General features: G+C 32.1%; 2 protein-coding genes across 2 annotated transcripts; both read right to left on the bottom strand.

Moving 5' to 3' along the window:
- Positions 1 to 829: 829 nt before the first annotated feature.
- Positions 830 to 4,226, bottom strand: LOC134723148 (uncharacterized). The gene is made up of 4 exons (XM_063586784.1): positions 4,105 to 4,226; positions 3,198 to 3,449; positions 1,900 to 2,034; positions 830 to 1,424 (listed from the first exon to the last, which is right to left on the bottom strand). The coding sequence occupies exons 1-4, from the start codon at positions 4,172 to 4,174 to the stop codon at positions 1,177 to 1,179; spliced, it is 705 nt and encodes a 234-aa protein (XP_063442854.1). The 5' UTR covers positions 4,175 to 4,226; the 3' UTR covers positions 830 to 1,176.
- Positions 4,227 to 12,535: 8,309 nt separating this feature from the next.
- Positions 12,536 to 17,601, bottom strand: LOC134722274 (uncharacterized). Its single transcript, XM_063585884.1, has 3 exons — positions 17,538 to 17,601; positions 13,691 to 14,386; positions 12,536 to 13,146 (listed from the first exon to the last, which is right to left on the bottom strand). Exons 1-3 carry the CDS (start codon positions 17,545 to 17,547, stop codon positions 12,536 to 12,538), a joined length of 1,317 nt encoding a protein of 438 aa, XP_063441954.1. The 5' UTR covers positions 17,548 to 17,601.
- Between the last annotated feature and the right edge of the window lie 931 nt (positions 17,602 to 18,532).

Here is an 18,532-nt window from a genome sequence, read left to right as displayed (position 1 = left end):
TTTCTGTAATATCCATTTCACGTTATATTTCTATTATAAATTAGATAATTCGTGGAACCACAAACGTCAAAATTATTTAATTACGAAGTGGAATGAACCATTTTTGGATTCTTAATAATTCTTTTTGGGGCTATTTTAAATCTCGGTCTATTTCTGAAATAAATTCTTACATGCTTTTGATTTTTTAACCCTGTATGCCAACATTGCCCATGTGAAATTTTAGAATTGTTTGTATTAACATTTAACGTCAAAAAATATGTGACGTATACATTTTCTGGCGTCAGACACGCGAAATCATCTCTTATAAAGTTGTAACAAGATGATAATTTGATTAAAGCTCTGATTCCTTTCACGGATTTGGCTATACTTTTTGGACCTTTTGGAATAGGGCTCTTCATCTTTTAAATAAGCTTTGGAATTCAAATATTTTGGCCACGAGCATCACTGAAGAGACATGTATTGTCGACATGCGCATCTGGTGCAAGAAAATTGGTACCGTTAATTTTATTATTTATTATGTCTGATTAGTTCACGCATCATTGTAAATATAACGGAATTTGATGAGACTGTCGTACAAAGTGAGAGGTTTAAAACCAGGTTTAATCCACCATTTTGAAAATGCCTGTACTAAGTTACGAATATGACAGGTGTTGTCCATCCGTTTTTTATTTGTTTTTTCATTTGATTTTGCCATGTGATTAGGAATTTTTCAATTTGATTTTCCTCTGAGTTCAGTATTTTGGTAATTTTACTTTTCACAATGAATACTATGACGGAATGATCTTCGACTTTTGTAAAACATATTTGTTATCATCAGATAATACCACATACATTTATTTGTTTAGATGTACATTCTGATCAATAATCGGCTGTGCTACAGCAACATTTGCTTATTTGATTGAAACTCTAAACCTATTGCCATCTGCAAATTTACAATCTAAGATGGTGAAATACTTCCATTCCACCCTGACAGAGCTCCATTCAGAGAACTCTCAAGACTCTTTTAAACAGATCTAGTATATGTCAACTAAAGTGTATATATTCCTTTTTGTGTGAATTTCCATGCAAACAATATATCTTTAATTCCATGCATGCATGCATTTAACAACATACTACTACTTAAAAACTTTAAACGAATCAAGTAGAAAAAAATAAATTTGAATTTGTATTCTAGCATTACATTTGTCTATACACCATTCGGCTCCGTCGTGGTCGACAAATAAGGTATATGAAACATAAGGGGATTGCTATAATAGTCACTAAGACACCGACAACAATACCAACAATGGCTCCAGCTGTTAAAACCAAAACATCACACGTGACCTGGTCATCTCTATTTCCACAGTTGTTATACCCATTACAGACTAGTCTGTTGTCTATACAGAAGCCATTAGTGCATCTAAACTCGTTGTTTTCACAAGTACCTGTGGATTGAAATATAGTATCTTTTGAAAAGGCATAAGCTACATGGTATTAAAAAATATAAGATATGTATTTTCTGTTCAATCACCACTGCATGTGAAACGGTGAAAGAAACAGTCAGTATGGTTCAATGTTGTCAAGATAAGCTAAGAAACATCGATGATGAATTATTTAAACTTGCAGATGAAAGGTGACTAATTCTACTATTTAGCAAAGAGGCATAATAGTTTCTGTATCAAAGTATAAGCGTAAAGGTGTGCATTTATAACATTCTAGTTTAACTTGTCTTAATATATTTTTTTTTATTAAACCTCAAAAGCATAACATGGTGTCATTTCAAAACATTCATTCCTACGAGACACCAAAAGCCTCTGTATATTGCACCTAACCCAACTTGTATATTTGACCTTAAAACTAAACAGTGTTTTACCACAAAAGCTACATGTATATGACCCCTAACAGCATTTGACCACATACCCGTATGTGCTGCCGTGAGAGTAATTTGGAAATGTGAAATCCTTTTAACATCTCTAAACCTGAAGGTCATGTAAGGCTGTGATGAATTGTAGTATAATGCAACCATGGTTTTAGTTCCACACAAACCGTTTTGTCCTACAATTATAGAAAAATCGTTATAACTATAAATCATATTATCTATACGGACATCATCAGATTATAATCATGATTTATATTTATATACATTATTATATTACATTCACTTTGTTTGGCAATCGGTCTAATATTCCAGTAATATTGCGTATTGAATTCAATTATTTACTAGTAAAATTGAAAATGGAAACGCGTATGTGTCAAAAAGACAACTCGACCAAAGAGCAGAAAACAGCTAAAGGCCACCAATGGGTCTTCAACACAGCAAAAAGTCATGACAGAACATATTGTTCATGACAACTTTATAAACATGCATATTTCTATTTAAAAACCCAATTTAGATTGACAACATAACAAGTTTTACTGGGAATGACAGCCGAGAAATCGTCATAAAATTTGACCCACGAAAACCGATATATATATATATTAAGAGAATGGGAAGATACCTTTACTACAAGACGTTTATTTTCAATCCAACGTCAGTAGACAAAATAATTACGATTGATATACATCGATAGGCCTGCTACAGATCTACATTTGAAAATGCCTGTACCAAGTCATTCTTGTCCATTCGTTTTCGATGTGTTTTGTTATTTGATTTTACTATGAGATTACGGACTTTCCGATTAGATTTTCCTCTAAGTTCAGTATTTTTGTGGTTTTACTTTTTTCTGACAATAGAAGTAGACGTGTAATACACCAGGTGTAGAAAAATCAATTTAGATTTACGACAAAACTAACTTTAGTTGGGTTGATAGCCGAGAAATCGGCATGAATCGGAATTTCGCCACCGGCTTACATTTTTCTAAAATGCGGGTTAAGTACCTTGTGTTAAATTATGGTATATAGGATTTTGATTTGAGACAAGTGAAGAGGATAAATAAATTTCCATTTGCACAGGAATAGTACTAAAATAAAGAATAAAAATAACTCATGATAAGGAACATACTGTTCATGACATCGTTGAAAAAATGCATACTTAAATTTGAAAACAAAATAAACATATATAGCTTGTTTAAACTCATAATTTCCTAGTATTTACATGTATCAAAATTTGATGCCTGTTTTTTTTTTTTGTAGCTTTATATGGAGAGAAAAAAGCGATGACATGTCTGAAGTTTTTAGTATATGAGCTCTTCCGCTATTCAAAGTTTTATGGTTGGTACCTGTAATAGCTCTTCCAGTGGTTTCCAAGCTATCAAATATCTCCATTCGTGAATTTACACAATTCTGACTGTAGTCTGTGGTAAATGTTCTAAAATAGGCTATAACATTGGCCGGATACTTTGAGATAGGACTAAATACTCTGACAGTACATGTTGTATTGTAAGCTATGGGTGATGTTGAAGAATATGACAGTGTAATGGCACCATTAGTTATCTGGATTGGTTTACTACCGCATTGCAATTTAAAATTATCTGAAAAAAAAGGATAATTCTTTTAGTCACATGAATGGATTTGATAAAAATGTGTGAAATCATATCATGATTAACTAACGACCAGAAATGCTACTAAAAGAACTTATTCATAAAAGTTAGATATTGAAAGAGTTATTTGAAGTGTCAACTCGACCAAAAAAACTATCTAATAAAACAAATTCTTTGTTATTACTAGTGTTACTTTTATCACTTACGAGTGACGTGTTTCGGACAATTTTTGTCAAAAGCGACTGGAATGGTGATGGACACACATTACGCACTGGTCTTCTGGATTATTTCTTTTGCTTTGTTCGTGACGGTTATGCATAAATAGTTTGCCACTGGATAAATAATATAATGAAATAATACTAGTTTGTCTGTAACAAGGTTCAATCCACCATTTTCAACATTTGAAAATGCCTGTACCAAATCAGGAATACGACAGTTGTTGTCCATTCGTTTGATGTGCTTTATCATTTGATTTTGCTATTTGATAAGGGACTTTCCGTTTTAAATTTTCCTTGGAGTTCAGTTATTTTGTGATTTTACTTTTTTCGCAGTGCGTCTCATTGCATATTCCACTATTTGTGTATCGTTTTTTTTTGTTAATAAAAGAAAATATAATCGCTTAGTTTCTTATCCTGTAGATACTTACAGTCTTTAAGTGACGTCACTTTTGTAAAACAAATCAAAAACGTCGCGAAGCTTATACCAACTCTCATCATGTCCTTGTTGGAGCTATCCAAAATGAAATTACCATTAAAACTTAACCTTTATTTATCGTATATGATAAAGCTTAAGCTGATATCATATGGGCATGCGTAATATTTGTCAATAAAATATTACACCAATTTATCTTTAAAATTACGTTACAATTATCAATCTTTTCGAGCACCTGTAGATTAATCATTATTTGTTTTACATATAGGTTAGGCAATACTTGGTCATGTTTTATGAAGACGTAAAGGTCAGGGGCAATTCGGTATTTTATGACTTTACATTTAACAAATATGTGACCAGCAATGACAATTCCAGGCTAATGAAGATATTACGTCATTGTGAAAAAAAGTCGTAAAAAATTAATTGACGTCAAATTATGTATGGGGACATCCGAGTTTATTGTTATTCTAAATTTAGAGTATAGATGCTTTTTAAGAATGAAACACGAAATATCTTTTTAAGTTCGTTGTTAAAACACTAGAAATAATCATAATGTTACTTTTTGCTTATTTAACTACATCTCTATCTTTACAAGTGAAATTTTCGAAAACTCTTTTTTCATATCAATACATTGTAGATGACCTTTTCTAATAACAGCCAATAATACCATAAAACCATATAATGATAAATTTATAAACATCTGTTTCTGCAGTTTCTATATATTTAATGGAATGTACATGTTGTTATTTTGTAATTTAGTAATTACTAGTACAATTTTTACTCAGAAAAAGATAATATAACTTCTACAAATCATTATTCTACTATGACTTATTGATATTAACATGAAATCGTTTCCCTTTAAACAAATAATGTATTACTTAGCATAAAGGCTGTTGAAAGGTTACACCACTCTCCCAGGTAAGCAAAGTCAGATCTACAAATAAGTCAACATGATCAAAATGGTCGCTTAATCCCTTAAGGGCTTATTGTCCTTTATAGTAAAAGTTGTAATCGTACTAAAATCTCCTCCTCTGAAACTACTGAGACAAAGGAGTAGGTCCGGTAAAGGCCGATTTTGGCCTCAAATCTCAGGATCATCTGATGAAATATTTTGGACACATTTAAAACACTTAAGGGGGCTCGCGGGTCTATATCAATTTTTTTTTATTAAATATAGGATTTCGCTATTTTTTTTTTTAATGAGCTTTATCTTATACTTAATAGAAAAATGTACGGTGGCAGAATACGGCCATGAAAGAAAAAAAAAATATGTCGTTCCCTCAAGGTACTATGTCGTTCCCTCAAGATGCTATGTCGTTCCCACAAGATAGCTATCTCGTTCCCTCAAGATGCTATGTCGTTCCCTCAAGATACTATGTCGTTCCCACAAGATAGTTATCTCATTCCCTCAAGATACTATGTCGTTCCCACAAGATAGTTATCTCGTTCCCTCAAGATAGTTATCTCGTTCCCTCAAGATGATATGTCGTTCCCTCAAGATACTATGTCGTTCCCTCAAGATGCTATGTCGTTCCCACAAGATAGCTATCTCGTTCCCTCAAGATGCTATGTCGTTCCCTCAAGATACTATGTCGTTCCCACAAGATAGTTATCTCATTCCCTCAAGATACTATGTCGTTCCCACAAGATAGTTATCTCGTTCCCTCAAGATAGTTATCTCGTTCCCTCAAGATGATATGTCGTTCCCTCAAGATGCTATGTCGTTCCCACAAGATAGCTATCTCGTTCCCTCAAGATGCTATGTCGTTCCCTCAAGATACTATGTCGTTCCCACAAGATAGTTATCTCATTCCCTCAAGATACTATGTCGTTCCCACAAGATAGTTATCTCGTTCCCTCAAGATAGTTATCTCGTTCCCTCAAGATGATATGTCGTTCCCTCAAGATACTATGTCGTTCCCTCAAGATGATATGTCGTTCCCTCAAGATACTTTGTCGTTCCCTCAAGATGATATGTCGTTCCCTCAAGATACTACGTTGTTCCCTCAAGATGTTATGTCGTTCCTTCAAGATACTATGTGGTTCCCTCAACAAAGTTTTAAATTGTATTGATATTGCTATGTTGAGAGAAGGAGATAACTATCTTGAGGGAACAACATAGCATCTTGAGGGAACGACATATCATCTTGAGGGGAAAACATAGTATCTTGAGGGAACGACATAATATCTTGAGGGAACGACATGATATCTTGAGGGAACGACATATCATCTTGAGGGAACGAGATAACTATCTTGTGGGAACGACATAGGATCTTGAGGGAACAACATAATATCTTGAGGGAACGACATAGTATCTTGAGGGAACGACATATCATCTTTGTATTGATATTGCTATGTTGAGGGAACGAGATAACTACCTTGTGGGAACGACATAGTTTCTTGAGGGAACGAGATAGCTATCTTGTGGGAACGACATAGCATCTTGAGGGAACGACATAGTACCTTGAGGGAACGACATAAAAAAAAATCTTTCATGGCCGCATTCTGCCACCGTAAAAATGAAATAGAAAAATGGGTTCACCGTTCATTTACGCTCACAATCTGCCTGCGAAAGAAGCATACATTTTTGTTAATGTCCTTTTTTCTGTTCAACTAATTGAAGAAATAGAGATAATATCGAATAAAAAAAAGAACTAAATTACAGAAATCGCTTAAATTTTACAATTATTTAGGTTTTTTTTACAGCTTATTCGAAAACAACAATATAAAATATAGGTCACTGATGAGTTAAAAGAGATATTTCAATTTTAATGCATTTTTGCACCAAAGGGAGATAGATATCCACATTTTAAAAGTCACATAGGGCCAACACGAATTGATTTTTTTTAATAATTTTTGAACCATATGATAAAGTAGCAACCACTTAAGGTAATAAATAAAATTTGTAATGAAAAATAAAAGTTTATTTTTTTCTGAAAATTTTAGACCCGCGAGCCCCCTTAAGTGTCTACTTAAGTCGAATCAATCAGTACATGTGAAAGATTTTAACTGATTTAATCACTAAAAACGCTCTAATTCAAGCTTACATATGAAAAATCTATCAAATATGCCATAATATGTCACTTTTCATATGATTTTTGTCAAAAATGAAAGTGGCCGCATCCGTGTTCACTCTCAACCTTTATATATGTTATGTATTATCGTCAAATTCAACTTACATTTTAATATTTAGAATGAACACAAATGCGGCCACTTCTATTTCAAACGGAAACCGTCAAAAAATTTACAAAAATGCAAACATTTCGAGGATTTTAGTAATTTAGCATGACTTAATGATGATTGTACCCGATATATCTGCATTGTATTGCCAAAAACGCCTCATATTTATGTAGCAGAAGTATTCTACTTTCCAATTAAAATAGCTTAAAGTTTACATTTTAACAATTTGGTAAAACTGTTATATTTTGGGGCCAAAAAGGGGTCTAACTGGACCTACTCGTTTAGCCAAACTTGGTAATAATAATTATTAGGGTATCTTGTTTAAAAAAAGATGTCTGATGAAAGCATCTGCCAACTAACATGGTCGACATAGCTAACATAGAACATAGCCGTAAAATATCTGAAACTAAAGCATTTAAAGCAATGTTGATGTTGATTAAAATGTTTATCAGGTTTAGATATATGTGACCAGCCACGACATATCCAGGCTTATGGAGGTAGAACGTCATTGTGATAAAAACGCCGTAAACTATATGTGACTAGCCACTTCCAGGCTTAGGAGGGAAAATTGTCTAAAAATTGCTTTTTGTATATTTATGTAGAATATTCAGAAACAAACTCTCTGTCATGTTATTATGACATACTTGTTGTAAAAGCAATGAAATTTCGAATAACGGTATGGAAATGAGACTGTTCTATGACGACTTTTATTTGTTGAAGTCACTAATATATAAAATACAAAATTATTGTATTTATTGGCTCTTAGTGGTGTTCAATAGCATATTTGAATAAAATTTCAAAAAAATAAATTTACTACAATACAAACAATTCTTAGCTCTATTTTAGAACATGTAATTTAAACTTGTTGAAATGAAGTTAGTTTGAAATTTGTCAAAGTAAGCTCTAAGAATTCCTTCTTTTAATTTAGATTTATTATCCATGTCTCATAACATAGTATGCGAAGCGTAACATTTATAAGTAGGTGTTCTCATATATGCATTTGATATGGTGCATTTATTATGGATATTTTCCAGACTTCATTTTTGAAAGAAAATCTTTAGGAGCATTTTTGTTTTGTTTGTAGCTCAATTTGAAACATGTTATTTAAACTTGTTGAAATGAAGTTAATTTAAAAGTTGTCAAACTAAGCTTTAAGAATTTCTTTTTTAATTGAGATTTATTATGCATGTCTCTAAACATAGTATGCGACGTGTAACCGTTTATAAGTAGGTGTTCTCTTATAGGTATTCGATGCGGTACATTTATCATGGATGTATTTCATACATCATTTATGAAAGGAAATCTATAGAGCAGAAATTTGATTTTTTTTTATATCAATTTGAAATGTAGATTCAAATATTTTTCAATTAAAACGATAAAGTCAAACTTCTTCAAAACTTATATATGATGTATAGTTCGGCGTCCGCTAAAAAGAAGCCAAGGAATGTTTTAATCTCTTCTTCACAAATACGTATTTCATTGAATCTCGATATTTATCATGTTTTTAATTTTTCTACCAATGACAAGCAATATTTGATGAATAAAATTATTATGTAGTTAAAAAATTAACAATGACGTTCTACCTCCATAAGCCTGCAAATGTCATGGCGGGTCACATATGTGTCCTTGAATTTTCAGACAAATCGGACAATTGTTGTTAGGTTGCTGTTCCTTAATTAGTAAGTTTAAGGAAATTTTGTGGCTTTTGGCTATTATCTTGAATATTATTATAGCTAGAGATAATTTGTAAACAGCAAAAATTTTCAGCAATGTAAGATCTACAAATAAGTTACTCACCTTTAAAGTCAAATTTTACAATTGTGCATAAATTTTTGTAATATTTTACAAAAATCTTCTTCTTAAACAACTGAGACAAATTTAACCAAACTTGGCCACAAATAATGAATATGTCTCATTTGCACTAACACTACATCTTCCTATATCTATATACGGATATTTAGTTTTTAAATTTGTTTTTCGACACCCTGTCTGCCAACCAAGATGACAGACATGGCTATAAATAACATATTCGTATGTTTTTCTATGTTGTAATGTTATGCTATTGTTTCAGAAAAAGGGAGAAGGTTTGGATCCATTAAAACGTTTTATCCCGCTGCAAATGTTTGCACCTGTCCTAAGTCAGGAATCTGATGTACAGTAGTTGTCGTTTGTTTATGTAATATATACGTGTTTCTCGTTTCTCGTTTTGTTTATATAGATTAGACCGTTGTTTTCCCGTTTGAATGGTTTTACACTAGTAATTTTGGGGCCCTTTATAGGTTGTTGTTCGGTTTTGGGCCAAGGCTCCGTGTTGAAGGCCGTACTTTAACCTATAATGGTTTACTTTTTAAATTGTTATTTGGATGGAGAGTTGTCTCATTGGCACTCACACCACATCTTCCTATATCTATAGTTTGGAAATTCAGTTTTTGACTTGTATCTTTGAAACTAGAGAAAAATAATGCACTATTTCATGCATCAATTGTAAATAAAAATATCATGTGACTGACATAGGCCCCTTGAAGCCTCTAGTTTATAATTATCAAGATGCTTAATTTCCTGATTGACAACCTATTTGTTACGTTTGGTTCAACAAACCATCGGCATTTCAATGAGAACAAACTGTGGTCATATTCTTGCCTACTTGTAACTTTATTCTCATGAAGTTGACTTCATAAGGAAATTCTTAAGAAGAAAGAAAAGAAGTTATCAGTATACTGTAACTTTACTTTCCTCTATATAGATGATGTTCTCTCACTAAATAGTTGAAGTCAACATCAGGAAAGCAGTACAATTGCAATTGCAAATGATGGCCAAGACCATGTTCACCGCAGCTGTCGGGGTGGCTGTAAAACAGGCAAATGTATATCTGTTAAGCTAAATTTGCCCAAGCTCAAATTATCATAATACATTGCACTCGTCTGAAATCTTCTAACATTTCAAAATTAACACAAATAAACACTTGAAAGAAAAGAAAAACAAACACAATAAAAAATTCAAAATACAAACACTGAGTGATATATACTAAGCAAAAATAAACAAACAAATAAATAAATAAGAGAAATTAGAAAATGAAAAAAGAACAATGACAATATATCCCAAGCTAACAAAGCCAAAGAAAGGAATGTTTGAATAAAACATTTGAAACAGAAGAAGTTACAAATACAACTCAAAGATAGTGAGTTATTACTAGCTATTTTCTTTATCTCCAGAAATTATACACGTAATTACTTGTATAGTTATATTTGTACATGTAATAACTTGTATGATGGTATCATACAAGTAATTGGATGAATTTTTCAAATTGTAAACGCCATAATTAGAAGATTTTGCCAAAATATATTACTTTGGGATAGCATTTTTTCTTAAATTATGTGAGAAAACCCTAAACAAAACCTATATCTTCGTGAAACATGTTCAAATCTAGAAAATTTGGACATGATTCAATACTTGATTCGTTATGCTTAATGTTTAATTTAAACTTTGATGATTAATTCTTTGACAACAATATAATAAAGTTCATAGCACAACAACACAATGGCGGAATGTACAAAAAGTATGATACGGAATATTTATCAACAAGGTATTAGTATCTTCCAGTGAACTTTGTTCTAGCCCAAAAATGAGAAGTTATTTGATATAACCCTGGTTCGTTAACTTTCTGTTCAGACACTGGTGACGTTTCATAAAGTCTGAGTAGCAGCTGCAATCTCTTGAATAACGAATGAAAAGTGGTATATTGCTGCTAAAAAGTTATCAAAAGTACCAGGATTATAATTTTATACGCCAGACGCGCGTTTCGTCTACATAAGACTCATCAGTGACGCTCAGATCAAAATAGTTAAAAAGCCAAACAAATACAAAGTTGAAGAGCATTGAGGACCCAAAATTCCAAAAAAGTTTTGCCAAATACGGCTAAGGTAATCTACTCCTGGGGTAAGAAAATCCTTAGTTTTTCGAAAAATTCAAAGTTTTATAAACAGAAAATTTATAATATGACCATATAAGCTTGTGACAGATTCTGGTACTGAGATGACCGCTTATATCAAATTCGAGGCATAAGTCTAAAAATAAGACTGAGGAAGCCGTGTCTGTTGTTTCTATAATTTTTTGTTCTTGAAGATACTTAAATGGAACCCAATTAGAAAAGTTTTGATTGTTCATGGAAAGAACATCATCAATATATCTGAATGTGAAATTATTTATCTGGCTTCCTGGATCTTCTTCTTTTTTACAAGTGTCTGAAGGAACTCCGACGCATATGAAAATAAGAAGAGGTCGTCAAGGAGATGCGCACAGTTTGTTCATATAAGAAGCCGTTAATTTGTTAAAAAAATCCTCAAATATGTTGTCGAGGATTACGGGAACGTAAAGCGTTATTATATGTATCACCGCCACTAACGATAAGACGTCGCGTATCTATGTACTAGTAATATTGTTACTGATAATGGTTATATTTTAATAGAATATTGAACTGTACAGTAGTATTTTCTTGAGAGACAAACCTAGTCTTATCACAACACGAAGTGCACACCTCAAAACCTAATAAAAAAACTCCAGCATACTGATCACTTGCTCCTCTGTGTAGCATGATTTTCAAACCATAAGCAATAATTTAATTAGAATAGTTCCAATTTAACCCTTTTGCTGCTGGAAGGACACATGTGTCCACACCGATGGTGCCGGAAGGACACATATATCCATATTTTAATTTATGCCAGCTCGTTATCATTGCTGTACCTCTTTCAAAATAAAAGACAGCAAATTAAAATGTGTAATATGTTTCTACAATGGCTGTCAAATGTAACGGTCGTTATGGCATGACGTCATTGTTTGGCATATCATGTCACAAACGTCGAGCGGTCGTATTTCTGGCTAATGAAATGCAATCTTGAAAACAATTAGCAGCAAGACGGTTAGGAAGTTTTCTGATCAGGTGTCATACAAGAAGTAATTGATGCAATACCAACTCTATTTGATTCAATTTTCTGCAGAGTATGTAACTCATACATTTGTCTTTGTTCATGTTTTGAAAATCGCATACTAAGTAATATTTTTTTGCATGTTTTATAATGTAATGATCTGAACTTTTTAACTGACATAGTAATTATTCTACTTTTCATATTGCCATTTAAATAACAATTTGAAAATTCAACAAAAATAACATGCAACCTATTCTTATGATAATCCTTTAGATAAGTTCAATGTCTGTAAAAATGTCGAACAGAGTTTTCTTTCCCTCTTTTTCATCTTTTAGTAACTAACCCAGAGGCTTTGAGAAAATCGTACCAATTGCAATCCAACTTGATATCAAGTTTGATGTCATTTTTCCTCAGATTTTTCAAACCTTCCTTATTTTCGTAACCATGATCATCCTCGTCGATCTCGTTGAAGTTTGAAAAAGTGATTATAAAGTCAATCTTTTCTGTTTCTTCTGTTTCTGTTCTCATGTTGAAGATTGACATCATATTTTGTGTAATTTTCTCATCAAGTATTCTCTTCAAATCACATAACTTGTTGGAACAAGTACTACATGGTGAGTAGCTTAGAATGACTTCTATGCTGTGTATACCTTGGTAACGACTACCTGTAAAATATTCTACCTGACTTTCCAGGTAATCCTGAACGTTTATTAGATCTGTTACAATAATGGATACAGCATGTTGTCCTAGTCCGCTGTCTACTCTCATCCAAGTTTTCTCAGGAATGTAAATATCCTTAACAGTAGCATTTGATGTGTATTTATAAAGAAGAATTGGTTTACTTGGCCAAGTTTTTCTTGAATCGCCATATTTGAATGGAATTGAAAACGTTTCATTTAATTCTACTAACGATACAGAAGAAAGACTTTTTACACCTGAAAGAAAAAAAATATAGTTTGTTTTTAATTTCTATTAATAAATTAAAGCATTAACAATTTTCAGTTTTATTGTTTATTTGTGTCTGTAGATTATAATTTACTAGTTTTTGGGATTCTGTTTTAAGCTAACAGCTGGTAAAAACTCTTACCATTAACATAACAATGTTGGTAATGTGCATAGCTAAAAGTATTGAGTCATTAAAACTTATATTACGAAATGTAACTAAAACATAAATATTTGATTGACATCAATGGGAGTACTATTGAAATGAAACAAAAACAGAAAAAGATATTGATTCAATTACTGTTCTTTTTTTTTTATAATAATCCCTACCTGATTCAATTGTTTAAATTTTCCTGCAGAGTAGGCAATACATTTATATTTTTTTATGTTTTATAAGGTAAATAATTTACTAGTGATATGTATATTAGAACTGATATGTTATTTACGTTATTCTTTTATAATTGCCATTTTTAAAAATAACAATTTGAATACGTCACAAAAAGTACATTCAATGCAATGTTTATATAAATTCATTACCTTTGAAATAATTTAGATTGATTGGGTCCAAATCCGCAGATCCTTCAAAATATTGGAGAGCTATCTTGTCATCTGTTTCTCTTTTTCGTCTCTCAGTAACTAATCCAGCGGCTTTTAGAAAATCTTGCCAATCGTCATCCGACTTGATATAAAGATTGACGTCATTTTTCCTCAGATTTTTCAAACCTTCGTTATTTTCGTAACCTTGTTCATCCACATTGTTCTTGTTGAAGTTTGAAAAAGTAATTTTGAATTCCGTCTTTTCGGTTTCTTCAACGTCTGTTCCAATGCTAAAGATTGTCATCATATGTTGTGTAATTTTCTCATCAAGTATTCCCTTCAAACCACATAACTTGTTGGAACAAGTACTACACGGTGAATAACTTAGAATTACTTCTATGCTGTGTATACCTTGGTAACGGCTACCTGTATAATATTCTACCTGACTTTCCAGGAAATCCTGAGTGTTTATTAGATCTGTTACCATAATTGATTCAGCATGTTGTCCTAGTCTGCTGTCTACTCTTATCCAAGTGTTCTCAGGTATATCAAAATGTTTACCAGTAGTATTTGATGCGTATTTATATAGCAGAACTGGTATACTTGGCCAAGATTTACTTGAATCACTATACTTTAATGGAATTGCAAAAACCTTGTTAAAGTCTTCTAATGATGCTAGAGACTCATTATATCCACCTGAAGGAAGAATATATGTTGTTTTGTGTTTCTTTTAATAAATATATTAAATTGATAATTGTCAGTTTTAAAGTTTATTTTCACAGTGGGTACGGTTGTCCTGTGAGAAAACGTTATCTGTTGGTGATTCGGTCCTGACCGGTGCCGGTGATCAATGAAAAAATGTAAACAAAGACGAAAATAATGATTTCTGACGTTTTCTCTTAAAAAAAATTGAAGGAAGCAGTTGAGATTTTTCAATTTTGTTTCTTTTGTGTTCATATCCAAACCATTAAAAAGTTGTCCATCTAAACTGTTTCAGTAAGTGTAACACAAAAGTGCTCATTTTCAGAAAATCTAGTAATGCAAAAATAAAAAAATAAATGTTCATGAAGTCCGCTTTCTATACACAAATCAAAACGACAAAATGACAAAATTATTTTGTGAAAAACCAGTGCAATTTAGTAAAAAAATATTTTCTCAGTTTATTCATGTCCTGATACTGTGCTGGTGGGTCCTGTCATTGTGCTAGTGGATTCTGATAAGGTGCTGGTGATTTTAGGTAAAAAGTTTGTCATATCTAAAGAGGCACTAGCTGTCAAATTCGTGGTCACCGATTTGACTAAAATTCTCATATTTGATTTATAATAATGTAAAACATTTATCCAAACTACCAAAAGTCTAAAATAAATAGTTTACTGAGCATGGCGTAGATAATATGGAGGTTCTTTTCGTATGTATTTTAGTCCAGACGCCATCTAATTAACTATCGATTTGACCTCAGATGACGTGCAATTGTATTTTTTAGGTCTGTTTGAGTTTATTTTAAAGATTAAAAATAACGGTTTCTCATTGTTTTTAACCGTTTAAGAATGCTTTTATATGGATCGAATCAGTAATCAAATGATTTACCATAGTTTCACTTTCATTGTTGACATTATTTTTATTTAATTAACCAGGACACGTACAATGCATGCGATTTCAATCTCTAGCTAAGGGTTAAATTGAAAGTTCACATAAATACGGATTTAATGAGGTCGACTAATTCACTTGCAAGTGAATGAGTAATAATCAATGTTTCTTCGCTTAATTTGACAAAATTGAACCATTTTGGCTGGTAAAAGCGAATTATTATTTCACTATTTCGCTTTCATTATTGATTGAACAAACAAAAATCTTACTTAAGTTTATTATATATCTCGTAGCTAGTGCCCCTTTAGTCTTCAATAGCTATACAACGAAATGTATTTGAAAAATTAATATTTTGACAAACATCAATGGGATTTCAATAGTTTTGAAATGAAACTAAACAGATATTGATGCAGTTAAAATTCTGTGTATAACAATGATCCAACCCAATCAGAAAGAAAAGAGAAATACCCATCCTTGCTGAAAAAATGCAATGAAGACGAAAAGTGATAACAAATAAATCTCTGCTTAAAAAATTGTAACAAGATCATTAACGTTACGGCCACAAAATAGCCCCAACTCTTCGCCGTATTATGATTTTTTCATTTTTCTTATTTTTATCATCGATAACGATTGCGTTGCAATACATATAGAAGAGTTTATGGCTAAAGCAATTACAAAATTGAACTTCCTAGTATACAGTTCAGTTTGGGCAAGTAAAACTACGAGCGTCTGCTCACTAGTGATAGCCCCGCCCAAATACTTTACCGTAAACAGGAAGTGGTTGAGTGATGAATCTGAAAACACAGTATAGCTGAATTATGTAAACCATGAAACCAAACTTCAGAAATCCTAGTAATGTAGTTCCTGATGGGTGCGTCGAAAAATATTCATGGAACGGACGGACCGACTAACACACTGACGAATGGACGAATGCTCCATTACACCCTTCTCATAAAAATGGAGGGACGGATGGACGGACGAATGAACTGAAAGACAGAGGTGAAACATTATACCCCCGCTTTAAAAAAAAAAGTATAAATGGGTCATATGGACTATCAATGAAAGGCTCTTGCAATCACAAGTACAGACAGACTTTTAAATATAATACGTGTCCTTATCCAATCCAATGAACCATGCAGATGCTTAATTGATCCGTATTGGTACATATGAATGTTTGATTGATTGAATATTGTCATAGATTTAAATGATTCTAATTGCATGTCTAGTCTATTATTATTTGATACACCTGATGTTTCGGTTTAGGCTTAAGGACAAGGAATTCCTCATCAGGTACCCCCATATTTTTTCGACTAGTTTTAATGATTGGATGATGTCAGTATGTCCTTCGCGCTATTTTGCTTCTTGTAGACTATAATGGGTGGTGTCTGAAAAAGCTGTTAAGCAATTTCGCCTTTTTCAATAATGTGCCAGTCTAAAAATACACCAGGTGTCGTGCCCCAGTAATAATATCCAGTATCTAATGCATACAATCATTAAAACTAGACTTAAAAAATACGGGTTAGGGGTACATGATGAGGAATGCCTTGGCATAAAGCCTCAACCGAAACACCAGGTGTATCAAATAATAATAGACTAGATTCAATCAATCAAACATTCATATGTACCAATACGCAATAAAGCCCCTGTATGGTTCATTGGAATGGTTTATGACACGTCTTATATTTAAAAGAAGTTCACAACTGTTTACTTTTATTTTTTTTAACCCCAGTTATAATCTAAAAGACTATATATCATTATTTCAACATCTTTATGCATTCAATAAACTTAAACACATTCTAAACCCCATCCTTGAACTTGTTTGTCATATTGTAGTCTTCATTAAACAGTCTTTAGAACTGAGGTAGTCAGACCCGTGTCGGGCAAGGTAATGATGGTGTTTTTTACATGCATTTATAATTGAACTCTAATGTTCTATTATTCTATATATTATATTGTATTATATTGTATTACATTGTATTGCATTGTATTTTATTGTATTACATTGCATTTCATTGTATTGCATTGTATTGTACAAAATTATTGTTTGATTGTATTGCTTTACCCTTATGGGTGTAATTATGCAATGAAGATATATATAATAGACTAGGATTTATTTCTAGTCTGTAAAACTTCATTAACATTACAATAATTAGATTTTACTCAATTTAAACATTTAAACAAATAAATGTTATTCAAAACAAAGGTAGCAGTGCGTCAATAGTTAAACATTTAAAATTTGGTACCATAACACAAGACTTACCTTCGGCCATGATGTTTTACTTGGCCGCAGAATTAAGATCTGTTATATAATTTATCAATAATCAATCATATGACAAACTGTTGTAGTTACACTCGTTGACGACAACAGGAAGTAAATAATTACAATAAATGTTCCTGGTTCAAATTTAGAGATCACCCCTAGTTTTTGATGGGGTTCGTGTTGTTTATTCTTTAGTTATCTATGTTGTGTTGTGTATGCTATTGTTTTTCTGTTTTTCTTTTTCACTTTTAGCCTTGGCGTTGTCAGTTTGATTTAGATTTATAAGTTTTGGTATCTTTCGTCCCTCTTTTATAGAAGTAGTTAGGTGTTTCTACTTTTCAAATAATGAAAATATTGAAAACTCGGCAATTTTTCATACAAGAGTCACTAGAGATTTGAAATATCAAACAAAATATGTACAATAAGTAATAAAATATTTGAGTATTCAATAGACTGTACGTTAGGTTTTAGAAAAAGAATGAGTGCAAGTGAGATGACCAGCCCAAACTATGACAAATTTACACAGGGATACAACATAATGTATAATGGTTACAATATTCAAAGAATCTGATCATTTTTATAAACCAATACTGTTTAAACAATGTTTATGAAACATATCTTATCCAGGAAGTTAATCAACAGGTGATCTTTACTGTTTTGAATGGGGTTCATGTCAAAGAGAGACATATACCGTATTTGGCACAACTTTTTGGAATTTTGAATCCTCAATGCTTTTCAACTTTGTATTTGTTTGGTTTATAACTATTTCGATATGAGCGTCACTGATGAGTCTTATGTAGACGAAACGCGCGTCTGTCGTACTAAATTATAAGTACCTTTGATAACTATATACTATATTATTAAATGATATGAGCAAATAAGCCCTAATACTGTCAATATAAATCAAGATTTGGTATTGCTCTTCGAACAGGGCCAGTTCAGAATAAAAGCGGGGAAAAGACGTATTGGCCCTTTAATGATAACGTTTTTTTTTA

This window comes from Mytilus trossulus, chromosome 6 (assembly GCF_036588685.1).
Source record: "Mytilus trossulus isolate FHL-02 chromosome 6, PNRI_Mtr1.1.1.hap1, whole genome shotgun sequence".
NCBI lineage: Eukaryota > Metazoa > Mollusca > Bivalvia > Mytilida > Mytilidae > Mytilus > Mytilus trossulus.
This window is presented reverse-complemented; position numbering and strand designations above follow the sequence as displayed.

Coding starts and splice junctions, on each gene's coding strand:
- LOC134722274 (XM_063585884.1), bottom strand. Junction 13,147..13,690: donor CAATCTAAATTATTTCAAAG/GTAATGAATTTA, acceptor TTTTTCTTTCAG/GTGTAAAAAGTCTTTCTTCT.
- LOC134723148 (XM_063586784.1), bottom strand. CDS start 4,174: ATGATGAGAGTTGGTATAAGCTTCGCGACGTTTTTGATTTGTTTTACA. Junction 2,035..3,197: donor CACTGGAAGAGCTATTACAG/GTACCAACCATA, acceptor CTATAATTGTAG/GACAAAACGGTTTGTGTGGA. Junction 1,425..1,899: donor TCTCACGGCAGCACATACGG/GTATGTGGTCAA, acceptor TTCAATCCACAG/GTACTTGTGAAAACAACGAG.